Source organism: Phaenicophaeus curvirostris, unplaced genomic scaffold (genome assembly GCF_032191515.1).
Source record: "Phaenicophaeus curvirostris isolate KB17595 unplaced genomic scaffold, BPBGC_Pcur_1.0 scaffold_55, whole genome shotgun sequence".
Lineage (NCBI taxonomy): Eukaryota > Metazoa > Chordata > Aves > Cuculiformes > Cuculidae > Phaenicophaeus > Phaenicophaeus curvirostris.
In genome coordinates this window covers 1,233,416-1,246,366 of record NW_027206677.1, presented here as the reverse complement: position 1 = coordinate 1,246,366, position 12,951 = coordinate 1,233,416, and the positions used below count along the sequence as shown (strand labels likewise).

The 12,951-nt window shown below is 59.1% G+C and overlaps 1 protein-coding gene across 1 annotated transcript in view; it reads left to right on the top strand.

Annotated features, from left to right (window-relative positions):
* RNF40 (ring finger protein 40) overlaps window positions 1-12,951 on the top strand; it is a 61,966-nt gene that overhangs the window by 36,402 nt on the left and 12,613 nt on the right. The window contains exons 14-17 of the mRNA XM_069881639.1: window positions 2,679-2,796; window positions 5,309-5,458; window positions 6,980-7,192; window positions 8,639-8,764. Of these exons, the coding sequence (XP_069737740.1) occupies window positions 2,679-2,796; window positions 5,309-5,458; window positions 6,980-7,192; window positions 8,639-8,764 (607 nt within the window). The remainder of the gene's footprint in view (window positions 1-2,678; window positions 2,797-5,308; window positions 5,459-6,979; window positions 7,193-8,638; window positions 8,765-12,951) is intronic.

The window sequence follows — 12,951 nt, the reverse complement described above, 5'->3', positions numbered from 1 at the left end:
GGCTGAGAGCATCTTGGGGGGGTCCTGAGGGTTCGTGGGGGGCTGTTTGTGGGGGTTTATGGGGATTAGGGGGGATTTTGAGGGGGTTGAGGGGGATTTAGGGGGGTTTTGGTGGGTCTGGGGGCATCTCGGGGGGGTCCTGAGGGTTCGGGGGGGCTATTTGTGGGGGTTTATGGGGATTTTGAGGGGGTTTAGGGGGATTGAGGGGGGTTTTTGGGGGGCTGAGAGCGTCTCGGGGGGGTCTTGAGGTTTGGGGGGGGCTATTTGTGGGGGTTTATGGGGATTTGGGGGGGTCAAGGGGCGATTTTGAGGGGGCTTAGGGGGGTTCATGGGGATTTGGGGGGGCTGAGGGCATTTTGGGGGGGTCCTGAGGGTTTAGGGGGGATTTGGGGGACTGTTTGGGGGGTTATTAGGGTCTGGAGGGGCTGTTTGGGGCTGATTTTGGGGGGCTTAGAGGGTCTTGGGGGGGTCCTGAGGAGTTTGGGGGGGCTAATTTGGGGCTTTGGGGCCGGTTTAAGGGGGTTTGGGGGGGTTATAAGGGTTTTGGGGGGTTATTTGGGGGGGTTTAGGGGGATTGGGGGGGGCTCAGAGGGTCTCGGGGGGGTCCTGAGGGTTTGGGGGGAGGTTTGGGGCTGGTTTAGGGGGATTTGAGGGGGTCTGGAGGCGCTCAGAGCATCTTAGGGGTGTTATTAGGGTCTGGGGGGGCTGTTTGGGGCTGATTTTGGGGGGCTCAGAGGGTCTTGGGGGGGTCCTGAGGGGTTTGGGGGGGCTAATTGGGGGCTTTGGGGCTGGTTTAAGGGCGTTGGGGGGGTTTATTAGGGTTTTGGGGGGTTATTTTGGGGGTTTTAGGGGGATTGGGGGGGCCTGAGAGCATCTTGGGGGGGTCCTGAGGGTTCGTGGGGGGCTGTTTGTGGGGGTTTATGGGGATTTGGGGGGATTTTGAGGGGGTTGAGGGGGATTTAGGGGGGTTTTGGGGGGTCTGGGGGCATCTCGGGGGGGTCCTGAGGGTTCGGGGGGGCTATTTGTGGGGGTTTATGGGGATTTTGAGGGGGTTGAGGGGGTTTTAGGGGGGTTTTGGAGGGTCTGGGGGCATCTCGGGGGGGTCCTGAGGGTTCAGGGGGGGCTATTTGTGGGGGTTTATGGGGATTTGGGGGGGTCAAGGGGCGATTTTGAGGGGGTTTAGGGGGGTTCGTGGGGATTTGGGGGGCCTGAGGGCATTTTGGGGGGGTCCTGAGGGTTTGGGGGGGCTATTTGTGGGGGTTTATGGGGATTTTGAGGGGGTTGAGGGGGATTGAGGGGGGGTTTTTGGGGGGCTGAGAGCGTCTCGGGGGGGTCCTGAGGGTTCGGGGGTGCTATTTGTGGGAGTTTATGGGGATTTGGGGGGGTCAAGGGGAGATTTTGAGCGGGTTTAGGGGGGTTCGTGGGGATTTGGGGGGCCTGAGGGCATTTTGGGGGGGTCCTGAGGGTTCGGGGGGGGGATTTGGGGACTGTTTGGGGGGTTATTAGGGTCTGGGGGGGCTGTTTGGGGCTGATTTTGGGGGGCTCGGAGGGTCTCGGGGGGGTCCTGAGGGGTTTGGGGGGGCTAATTGGGGGCTTTGGGGCCGGTTTAAGGGGGTTTGGGGGGTTTATTAGGGTTTTGGGGGGTTATTTTGGGGGTTTTAGGGGGATTGGGGGGGGCTGAGAGCATCTTGGGGGGCTCCTGAGGGTTCGGGGGGGCTATTTGTGGGAGTTTATGGGGATTTGGGGGGATTTTGAGGGGGTTTAGGGGGATTTAGGGGGGTTTTGGGGGGTCTGGGGGAATCTTGGGGGGGTCCTGAGGGTTCGGGGGGGCTATTTGTGGGGGTTTATGGGGATTTTGAGGGGGTTGAGGGGGATTTATGGGGGTTTTGGGGGGTCTGGGGGCATCTCGGGGGGGTCCTGAGGTTTGGGGGGGGCTATTTGTGGGGGTTTATGGGGATTTTGAGGGGGTTGAGAGGGATTGAGGGGGGTTTTTGGGGGGCTGAGAGCGTCTCGGGGGGGTCTTGAGGTTTGGGGGGGGCTATTTGTGGGGGTTTATGGGGATTTGGGGGGGTCAAGGGGCGATTTTGAGGGGGTTTAGGGGGATTTAGGGGGGTTTTGGGGGGGCTGAGAGCATCTTGGGGGGGTCCTGAGGGTGGGGGGGGGGATTTGGGGACTGTTTGGGGGTTATTAGGGTCTGGGGGGGCTGTTTGGGGGTGATTTTGGGGGGCTTAGAGGGTCTCGGGGGGGTCCTGAGGAGTTTGGGGGGGCTAATTGGTGGCTTTGGGGCCGGTTTAAGGGGGTTTGGGGGGGTTATTAGGGTTTTGGGGGGTTATTTTGGGGGTTTTAGGGGGATTGGGGGGGGCTGAGAGCGTCTCGGGGGGGTCTTGAGGTTTGGGGGGGCTATTTGTGGGGGTTTATGGGGATTTGGGGGGGTCAAGGGGCAATTTTGAGGGGGTTTAGGGGGATTTAGGGGGATTTTGAGGGGGATTTATGGGGATTTGGGGGGATTTTGAGGGGGTTTGGGGGGATTTTGAGGGGGGTTTAGGGGCATTTGGGGGGATTTTGAGGGGGTTTGGGGGGATTTTGAGGGGGTTTGGGGGGGTTTTGGGGGGTCCAGGGGGTGTCTTGGGGGGGTCCAGAGCCCGGAGGCGAGAGGCAGACGCGTGTGAGCCCCCCAGGAAGGCTCAGGAGAGCCAGAAGGAGATGAAGCTGCTGCTGGACATGTACAAATCGGCCCCCAAGGAGCAGCGGGACAAGGTGCAGCTGATGGCGGCCGAGAGGAAGAGCAAGGCCGAGGTGGGTCCCACACGCTAAGAACACACTAAGAACACGCGAAGGGCACGCGAAGGCGCGTTCTTGCATGCTAGGGACACGCTAAGGACACGCTAAGACACGCTAAGGGCCCTCTTGCATGCTAGGGACACGCTAAGACACGCTAAGGGCCAGTCTTGCCTGCTAGGGACACGCTAAGGACACGCTAAGACACGCTAAGGGCCCCTCTTGCATGCTAGGGACACGCTAAGGACACGCTAAGACACGCTAAGCCCCCTCTTGCCTGCTAGGGACACGCTAAGGACACGGTAAGACACGCTTAGGGCCACTCTTGCCTGCTAGGGACACGCTAAGGACACGCTAAGACACGCTAAGGGCCCTCTTGCATGCTAGGGACACGCTAAGGACACGCTAAGACACGCTAAGGGCCCTCTTGCATGCTAGGGACACGCTAAGGACACGCTAAGACACGCTAAGGGCCCCTCTTGCACGCTAGGGACACGCTAAAGACACGCTACGACACGCTAAGGGCTCTCTTGCACGCTAGGGACACGCTAAGGACATGCTAAGACACGCTAAGGCCCCTCTTGCCTGCTAGGGACACGCTAAGGACACGCTAAGACACGCTAAGGGCCACTCTTGCATGCTAGGGACACGCTAAGGACACGCTAAGACACGCTAAGGGCCCCTCTTGCATGCTAGGGACACGCTAAGGACACGCTAAGACACGCTAAGGCCCCTCTTGCAGGCTTGGGACACGCTAAGGACATGCTAAGACACGCTAAGGCCCCTCTTGCATGCTAGGGACACGCTAAGAACACGATAAGACACGGTAAGGGCCCCTCTTGCATGCTAGGGACACGCTAAGGACACGCTAAGACACGCTAAGGCCCCTCTTGCATGCTAGGGACACGCTAAGGACACGCTAAGGCCCCGCTTGCATGCTAGGGACACGCTAAGGACACGCTAAGACACGCTAAGGCCCCTCTTGCAGGCTAGGGACACGCTAAGGACACACTAGGACACGCTAAGGTCCCTCTTGCATGCTAGGGACACGCTAAGGACACGCTAAGACACGCTAAGGCCCCTCTTGGATGCTAGGGACACGCTAAGGACACGCTAAGACACGCTAAGGGCCCCTCTTGCATGCTAGGGACACGCTAAGGACACGCTAAGACACGCTAAGGGCCACTCTTGCATGCTAGGGACACGCTAAGGACACGCTAAGGCACACTAAGGGCCACTCTTGCATGCTAGGGACACGCTAAGGACGCGCTAAGACACGCTAAGGGCCCTCTTGCATGCTAGGGACACGCTAAGGACACGCTGAGACCCGCTAAGGCCACTCTTGCATGCTAGGGACACGCTAGGGACATGCTAAGGGCCACTCTTGAACGCTAGGGACACGCTAAGGACACGCTAAGACACGCTAAGGGCCCTCTTGCATGCTAGGGACACGCTAAGGACACGCTAAGACACGCTAAGGGCCCCTCTTGCACGCTAGGGACACGCTAAAGACACGCTACGACACGCTAAGGGCTCTCTTGCACGCTAGGGACACGCTAAGGACATGCTAAGACACGCTAAGGCCCCTCTTGCATGCTAGGGACACGCTAAGGACACGCTAAGACACGCTAAGGGCCACTCTTGCATGCTAGGGACACGCTAAGGACACGCTAAGACACGCTAAGGGCCCCTCTTGCATGCTAGGGACACGCTAAGGACACGCTAAGACACGCTAAGGGCCCCTCTTGCATGCTAGGGACACGCTAAGGACACGCTAAGACACGCTAAGGGCCCCTCTTGCATGCTAGGGACACGCTAAGGACACGCTAAGACACGCTAAGGCCCCTCTTGCAGGCTTGGGACACGCTAAGGACATGCTAAGACACGCTAAGGCCCCTCTTGCATGCTAGGGACACGCTAGGGACACGGTAAGACACGCTAAGGCCACTCTTGCATGCTAGGGACACGCTAAGGACACGCTAAGACACGCTAAGGGCCACTCTTGCATGCTAGGGACACGCTAAGGACACGCTAAGACACGCTAAGGCCCCTCTTGCATGCTAGGGACACGCTAAGACACGCTAAGGGCCCTCTTGCATGCTAGGGACACGCTAAGGACACGCTAAGACACGCTAAGGGCCAGTCTTGCATGCTAGGGACACGCTAAGGACACGCTAACGGCCACTCTTTCACGCTAGGGACACGCTAAGGACACGCTAAGACACGCTAAGGCCACTCTTGCATGCTAGGGACACGCTAAGGACACGCTAGGACACGCTAAGGGCCCCTCTTGCATGCTAGGGACACGCTAAGGACACGCTAAGACACGCTAAGGCCACTCTTGCATGCTAGGGACATGCTAAGGACACGCTAAGACCCACTAAGGGCCACTCTTGCATGCTAGGGACACGCTAAGGACACGCTAAGACACGCTAAGGCGCATTCTGACACGCTAAGCGCCCGCGGAGCCGGCTAACAAGCGGCTAACGAGCGCGGGCTAACGAGGCGCGTGTCCCCCCCCCCCCCCCAGGCGGAGGAGCTGCGGGCGCGGGCGCGGGAGCTGGAGGAGCGCGAGCGGCGCGAGAGCAAGAAGCTGGCGGACGAGGAGGCGCTGCGGCGCCTGCGGCTCAGCGAGGAGCAGATCGAGCACCTGCAGCGCAAGCTGGCGGCCACCAAGCAGGTGGGCGGGGCCTAAAGGGAGGGGGAGGGGCTTAAAGGGGAGGGGGAGGGGCTTAAAGGGGAGGGGAGGGGCTTAAAGGGGAGGGGAGGGGCCTAAGGGGAGGGGGAGGGGGCTGGAGGAGCAGAGCGGGAGGAGGGAGGGGGTAGGGGGAGAGGGGTGAGGGGCTCGGCCCATAGGGGTGAAGGGAGGGGGCGTGGCTTGGAGAGGGGGCGTGGCTTCGAGGCCATAGGAGTGAATGGAGGGGGCGTGGCTTGAGGGAGGGGGCGTGGCTTCAGCTCCCATAGAGAGTAATAGGAGGGGGCGTGGCTTTGAGGCCCATAGGAGTGAATGGAGGGGGCGTGGTTTGAGGGAGGGGGCGTGGCTTCAGCTCCCATAGAGAGTAATAGGAGGGGGCGTGGCTTTGAGCCCCATAGGATTGAATGGAGGGGGCGTGGCTTGGAGGCCCATAGGGGTGAATGGAGGGGGCGTGGCTTCAAGCCCATAGGAGTGAATGGAGGGGGCGTGGCTTTGAGTCCATAGGAGTGAATGGAGGGGGCGTGGCTTGGAGGCCCATAGGATTGAATGGAGGGGGCGTGGCTTCAACGCCATAGAGATTAAAGGGAGGGGGCGTGGCTTCAGCTCCCATAGAGAGTAATGGGGGGCGTGGCTTGGAGCCCCATTGGATTGAATGGAGGGGGCGTGGCTTGGAGGCCCATAGGAGTGAATGGAGGGGGCGTGGCTTCAGCACCCATAGGAGTGAGTGGAGGGGCGTGGCTTCAGCTCCCATAGGATTGAATGGAGGGGGCGTGGCTTCGAGTCCATAGGAGTGAATGGAGGGGGCGTGGCTTCAGCTCCCATAGGAGTGAATGGAGGGGGCGTGGCTTCGAGTCCATAGGAGTGAATGGAGGGGGCGTGGCTTGGAGCCCCATAGAGATTAAAGGGAGGGGGCGTGGCTTCAGCTCCCATAGAGAGTAATAGGAGGGGGCGTGGCTTTGAGCCCCATAGGAGTGAATGGAGGGGGCGTGGCTTGGAGGCCCATAGGAGTGAATGGAGGGGGCGTGGCTTGGAGGCCCATAGGAGTGAATGGAGGGGGCGTGGCTTGGAGCCCCATAGGATTGAATGCAGGGGGCGTGGCTTCGAGGCCATAGGTGTGAATGGAGGGGCCATGGCTTTGAGGCCCATAAGGGTGAATGGAGGGGGCGTGGCTTCAAGGAGCTCCCGGTCATCTTGGAGGAGCTGCTGGTAGCCTTGGAGGAGCTCCTGGTGGCCTCGAGGTGCTCCTAGTGGCCTTGGAGAAGCTCCTAGTTGCCTTGGAGGAGCTCCTGGTGGCCTCAAGGAGCTCCTGGTGGCCTCGAGGTGCTCCTAGTGGCCTTGGAGGAGCTCCTGGTGGCCTCGAGGAGCTCCTAGTGGCCTTGGAGGAGCTCCTGGTGGCCTCGAGGAGCTCCTAGTGGCCTTGGAGGAGCTCCTGGTGGCCTCGAGGAGCTCCTGGTGGCCCTGGAGGAGCTCCTGGTGGCCTCGGGTGACGCGTTGGTCCCTGTGGAGGAGGAGGAGGCGCTGCTGTCGGAGATGGACGTGACGGGGCAGGCGTTCGAGGACATGCAGGAGCAGAACCTGCGGCTCCTCCAGCAGCTGCGCGAGAAGGACGACGCCAACTTCAAGCTCATGTCCGAGAGGATCAAGGCCAACCAGATCCACAAGCTCCTGCGCGAGGAGAAGGACGAGCTGGCCGAGCAGGTCCTGGCCCTCAAGGCCCAGGTGGGACGCGGGGACGGGGGGAGAAGGTCCTTCTCGGGGAGGTCCAGGGCTTCGGGGAGGGCCAGGAGAACATCTAGGTGGGATCCAGGTGTTTGAGGAGCTCCAGGAGAAGATCTAGGTGGGATCCAGGGGTTTAGAGACGTCCAGGAGAAGGCTGAGGTGGTGGAGAAGGTGCTTCTCGTGGAGATCTAGGTGGGATGCAGGTGTTCAGGGAGGTCCAGGAGAAGATCTAGGTGGGATCCAGGTGTTTAGAGACCTCCAGGAGAAGGTTGAGGTGGTGGAGAAGGTTCTTCTCATGGAGATCCAGGTGTTTGAGGGGCTCCAGGAGAAGATCTAGGTGGGATCCAGGTGTTCAGGGAGGTCCAGGAGAAGATCTACGTGGGATCCAGGTGTTTGAGGGGCTCCAGGAGAAGGTTGAGGTGGGGGAGAAGGTGCTTCTCGTGGAGGTCCAGGTGGGATCCAGGTGTTTGAGGGGCTCCGGGAGAAGATCTAGGTGGGACCCAGGTGTTTAGAGACCTCCAGGAGAAGGTTGAAGTGGTGGAGAAGGGTTTTCTCATGGAGGTCCAGGTGTTCAGAGAGGTTCAGGAGCTGCAGGAGAAGGTTGAGGTGGTGGAGAAGGTGCTTCTCATGGAGATCCAGGTGGGATCCAGGTGTTCAGGGTGGTCCAGGTGGTCCAGGAGAAGGTTGAGGTGGTGGACAACGTGCCTCTCGTGGAGATCTAGGTGGGATCCAGGTGTTTGAGAAGGTCCAGGAGAAGATCTAGGTGGGATCCAGGTGTTTGGGGATGTCCAGGAGGAGGTTGAGGTGGTGGAGAAGGTTCTTCTCATGGAGATCCAGGTGGGATCCAGGTGTTCAGGGAGGTCCAGGAGAAGATCGAGGTGGGATCCAGGTGTTTGAGGGGCTCCAGGAGGAGGTTGAGGGGATGGAGAAGGTTGTTCTCATGGAGATCTAGGTGGGATCCAGGTATCTGAGGAGCTCCAGGAGAAGATCTAGGTGGGACCCAGGTGTTTAGAGACCTCCAGGAGAAAGTTGAGGTGGTGGAGAAGGGTTTTCTCATGGAGCTCCAGGTGTTTGAGGGGCTCCAGGAGAAGATCTAGGTGGGATCCAGGTGTTTGAGGAGCTCCAGGAGAAGATCTAGGTGGGATCCAGGTGTTTGAGGGGCTCCAGGAGAAGATCCAGGTGGGATCCAGGTGTTTGAGGGGCTCCAGGAGAAGATCCAGGTGGGATCCAGGTGTTTGAGGAGCTCCAGGAGAAGATCTAGGTGGGATCCAGGTGTTTGAGGGGCTCCAGGAGAAGATCCAGGTGGGATCCAGGGGTTTGAGGGGCTCCAGGAGAAGATCTAGGTGGGATCGAGGTGTTCGAGGGGCTCCAGGAGGAGGTCCAGGTGGGTTCCAGGTGTTTTTGGGGGGTCGGGGGGGTCCCCGGGTTGACGTGCCGGTGCCGCAGGTGGACGCGCAGCTGCAGGTGGTGCAGAAGCTGGAGGAGAAGGAGCGGGGGCTGCAGAGCAGCCTGGCGGCCGTCGAGAAGGAGCTGGCGCTGCGCTCCCAGGCCCTCGAGCTCAACAAGAGGAAGGTGGGGACCCCAACTCTGAGGGGGGGACCCCGATTTAGAGAGGGGGGACCCCAACTTTGCAGGAGACGCCCATGGTTTGGGGCAAAAATCCAAGGTTTTGGGGTGGGAACCCAAGTTTTTGTGGTGGGAACCCAAGTTTTTATGGTGGGAACCCAAGTTTTGTGGTGGGACCCCAAGTTTTTGTGGTGGGAACTCATGTTTTTATGGTGGGAACTCAAGTTTTTGTGGTGGGACCCCAAGTTTTGAGGTGGGACCCCAAGATTTTGTGTTGGGACCCCAAGTTTTGTGGTGGGAACTCAAGTTTTTGTGGTGGGACCCCAATTTTTTGGGATGGGACCCCAAGTTTTGGGGGGCAACTCAAGGGTTGGGGGGACTTGGAGATCGAGAAGACCCAAAGCTTAGGGGGGACCCCAAGTTTTGAGGTGGGACCCCAAGTTTTTGTGGTGGGAACTCAAGTTTTTATGGTGGGACCCCAAGTTTTTGTGGTAGGAACTCAAGATTTTATGGTGGGACCCCAAGTTTTTATGGTGGGACCCCAAGTTTTGTGGTGGGAACCCAAGTTTATGTGGTGGGACCCCAAGTTTTTGGGGTGGGACCCCAAGTTTTTGTGGTGGGACCCCAGGTTTTTAAGGTGGGAACCCAAGTTTTTATGGTGGGACCCCAAGTTTTTATGGAGGGACCCCAAGTTTTTGTGGTGGGAACCCAAGTTTTTATGGTGGGACCCCAAGTTTTGTGGTGGGAACCCAAGTTTTTGTGGTGGGACCCCAAGTTTTTGTGGTGGGAACTCAAGTTTTTATGGTGGGACCCCAAGTATTTATGGTGGGAACTCAAGTTTTTATGGTGGGACCCCAAGTATTTATGGTGGGACCCCAAGTTTTGTGGTGGGAACCCAAGTTTTTGTGGTGGGAACCCAAGTTTTGAGGTGGGACCCCAAGTTTTTGTGGTGGGAACCCAAGTTTTTGTGTTGGGACCCCAAGTTTTGTGGTGGGAACTCAAGTTTTTGTGGTGGGACCCCAAGTTTTTATGGTGGGAACCCAAGTTTTTGTGGTGGGACCCCAAGTTTTTATGGAGGGAACTCAAGTTTTTATGGTGGGAACCCAAGTTTTTGTGGTGGGACCCCAAGTTTTTGGGATGGGATCCCAAGTTTTGGGGGGCAACTCATGGGTTGGGGGGACTTGGAGATCGAGAAGACCCAAAGTTTAGGGGGGACCCCAAGTTTTGAGGTGGGACCCCAATTTTTTGTGGTGAAACCCCAATTTTTGGGGTGAAACTCAAGTTTTGGGGTGAAACTCAAGGTTTGGGGGGATCTGGCGGTCGAGGGGACCCGAGATTTAGGGAGTACCCCGATTTCTTGAGGGGGGACCCCAAGTTTGGGGGGGCTTGGGGGTTTCGGGGGGGCTCAGGGATTTGGGGGGGGGGCCAATTTTGAGGGGGGACCCCAACTTTTTGGGGGACCCCACGTTTTGGTGATTTCGGGGGCTCCCCAGCTGATTCGGGGGTGGCTCTGGGTGATTTTGGGGTCGCCCCGGCTGCTTTCGGGGTGGCTCCGTGTGATTTTGGGGTCCGATGGTTTCGGGGGGTCCCCTGTCTCACTTTTGGGGCTCCCTGGCTGATTTTTGGGGCTCCCAGCTCACTTCTGGGTCATTCTGGGTGGTTTTGGGGTCTCTCTAGGTGATTTTTGGGGTCTCAAGCTCACTTTTGGGGCTCCCTGGCTGCCTTTGGGGTCCTTCGGGGTTCTATTTGGGGCCCTCTAGGTGGTTTTTGGGCTCCCCGGATGATTTTGGGGACCCCCCCGTGTCACTTTTGGGGCTCCCTGGATGATTTTGGGGTCCCTTGTCTCACTTTTGGGGCTCCCTGGCTGATTTTTGGGGCTCCCCATGTGATTTTGGGGCTCCCTGGCTGATTTTTGGGGCTCCCCGGCTGATTTTGGGGTCTCCCGTGTCACTTTTGGGGCTCCCTGGATGATTTTGGGGTCCCCTGTCTCACTTTTGGGGCTCCCTGGCTCGTTTTGGGGACCCCCCGTGTCAGTTTGGGGGCTCCCTGGATGATTCTGGGGTCCCCTGTCTCACTTTTGGGGCTCCCTGGCTGATTTTGGGGACCCCCCGTGTCACTTTTGGGGCTCCCCGGATGATTTTGGGGTCCCCTGTCTCACTTTTGGGGCTTCCTGGCTGATTTTGGGGTCCCCTGTCTCACTTTTGGGGCTCCCTGGCTGCTTTTTGGGGCTCCCCATGTGATTTTGGGGCTCCCCCAGTGATTTTTGGGGCTCCCTGGATGATTTTGGGGTCTCTCTAGGTAATTTTTGGGGTCCCCCAGCTCACTTTTGGGGTTCCCTGGCTGCTTTTGGGGTCTCTCTAGGTGATTTTTGGGGCTCCCACCTCCCTTTTGGGGCTCAGAGCTCACTTTTGGGCTCCTTCGGGGTGACCTTCGGGGCCCTCTAGGTGCTTTTTGGGGCTCCCCGGCTGCTTTTGGGGTGGCTCTGGGTGATTCTGGGGTCCCCCCGGCGGGTTTCGGGGGGTCCCGCTCTCACTTTTGGGGTCCCCGGGGGGGGTTTTGGGGCTCCCACCTCACTTTTGGGGCTCAGAGCTCACTTTTGGGCTCCTTCGGGGTGACCTTTGGGGCCCTCTAGGTGCTTTTTCGGGCTCCCTGGATGATTTTGGGGTCTCCCAGCTGACTTTTGGGGCTCCCTGGCTACTTTTGGGGTCCTTTGGGGTTCTATTTGGGGCCCTCTAGGTGCTTTTTGGGGCTCCCCAGATGATCTGGGGGCTCCCAGTGTGATTTTTGGGGCTCCCTGGATGATTTTGGGGGCTCCCAGCTCACTTTTGGGGCTCCCTGGCTGCTTTTGGGGACCCCCCATGTCACTTTGGGGGCTCCCTGGATGATTTTGGGGTCCCCTGTCTCACTTTGGGGGCTCCCTGACTGATTTTTGGGGCTCCCTGTATGATTCTGGGGTCTCTCTAGGTAATTTTTGGGGTCCCCCAGCTCACTTTTGGGGTGCCCTGTCTCACTTTTGGGGCTCCCTGGCTGATTTTGGGGACCCCCCATGTCACTTTTGGGGCTCCCTGGCTGCCTTTGGGCTCCTTCGGGGTGACCTTTGGGGCCCTCTAGGTGCTTTTTGGGGCTCCCCGGCTGCTTTTGGGGTCCTTCTGCACGATTCTGGGGTCCCCCCGGCGGGTTTCGGGGGGTCCCGCTCTCACTTTCGGGGTCCCCGGGGGGGGTTTTGGGGCTCCCACCTCCCTTTTGGGGCTCAGAGCTCACTTTTGGGCTCCTTCGGGGTGACCTTCGGGGCCCTCTAGGTGCTTTTTGGGGCTCCCCGGCTGCTTTTGGGGTCCTTCTGCATGTTTTTGGAGTCCCCCTGGCTGGTTTCTGGGGGTCCCGCTCTCACTTTCGGGGTCCCCGGGGGGGGTTTTGGGGCTCCCACCTCCCTTTTGGGGCTCAGAGCTCACTTTTGGGCTCCTTCGGGGTGACCTTTGGGGCTCTCTAGGTGCTTTTTGGGGCCCCCTGGCTGCTTTTGGGGTCCTTTGGGGTTCTAGTTGGGGCCCTCTAGGTACTTTTTGGGGCTCCCCAGATGATTTGGGGGCTCCCAGTGTGCTTTTTGGGGCCCCCTGGCTGCTTTTGGGGTCCTTTGGGGTTCTAGTTGGGGCCCTCTAGGTACTTTTTGGGGCTCCCCAGATGATTTGGGGGCTCCCAGTGTGATTTTTGGGGCTCCCTGGCTGCTTTTGGGGACCCCCCGTGTCACTTTTGGGGCTCCCCGGATGATTTTGGGGTCCCCTGTCTCACTTTTGGGGCTTCCTGGCTGATTTTGGGGTCCCCTGTCTCACTTTTGGGGCTCCCTGGCTGATTTTTGGGGCTCCCCATGTGATTTTGGGGCTCCCTGGCTGATTTTTGGGGCTCCCTGGATGATTTTGGGGTCTCTCTAGGTAATTTTTGGGGTCCCCCAGCTCACTTTTGGGGTTCCCTGGCTGCTTTTGGGGTGTCTCTAGATGATTTTTGGGGTCTCAAGCTCAGTTTTGGGGCTCAGAGCTCACTTTTGGGCTCCTTCGGGGTGACCTTTGGGGCCCTCTAGGTGCTTTTTGGGGCTCCCCGGCTGCTTTTGGGGTCCTTCTGCACGTTTTTGGGGTCCCCCCCGGCTGGTTTCGGGGGGTCCCGCTCTCACTTTCGGGGTCCCCTGGGGGGGTTTTGGGGCTCCC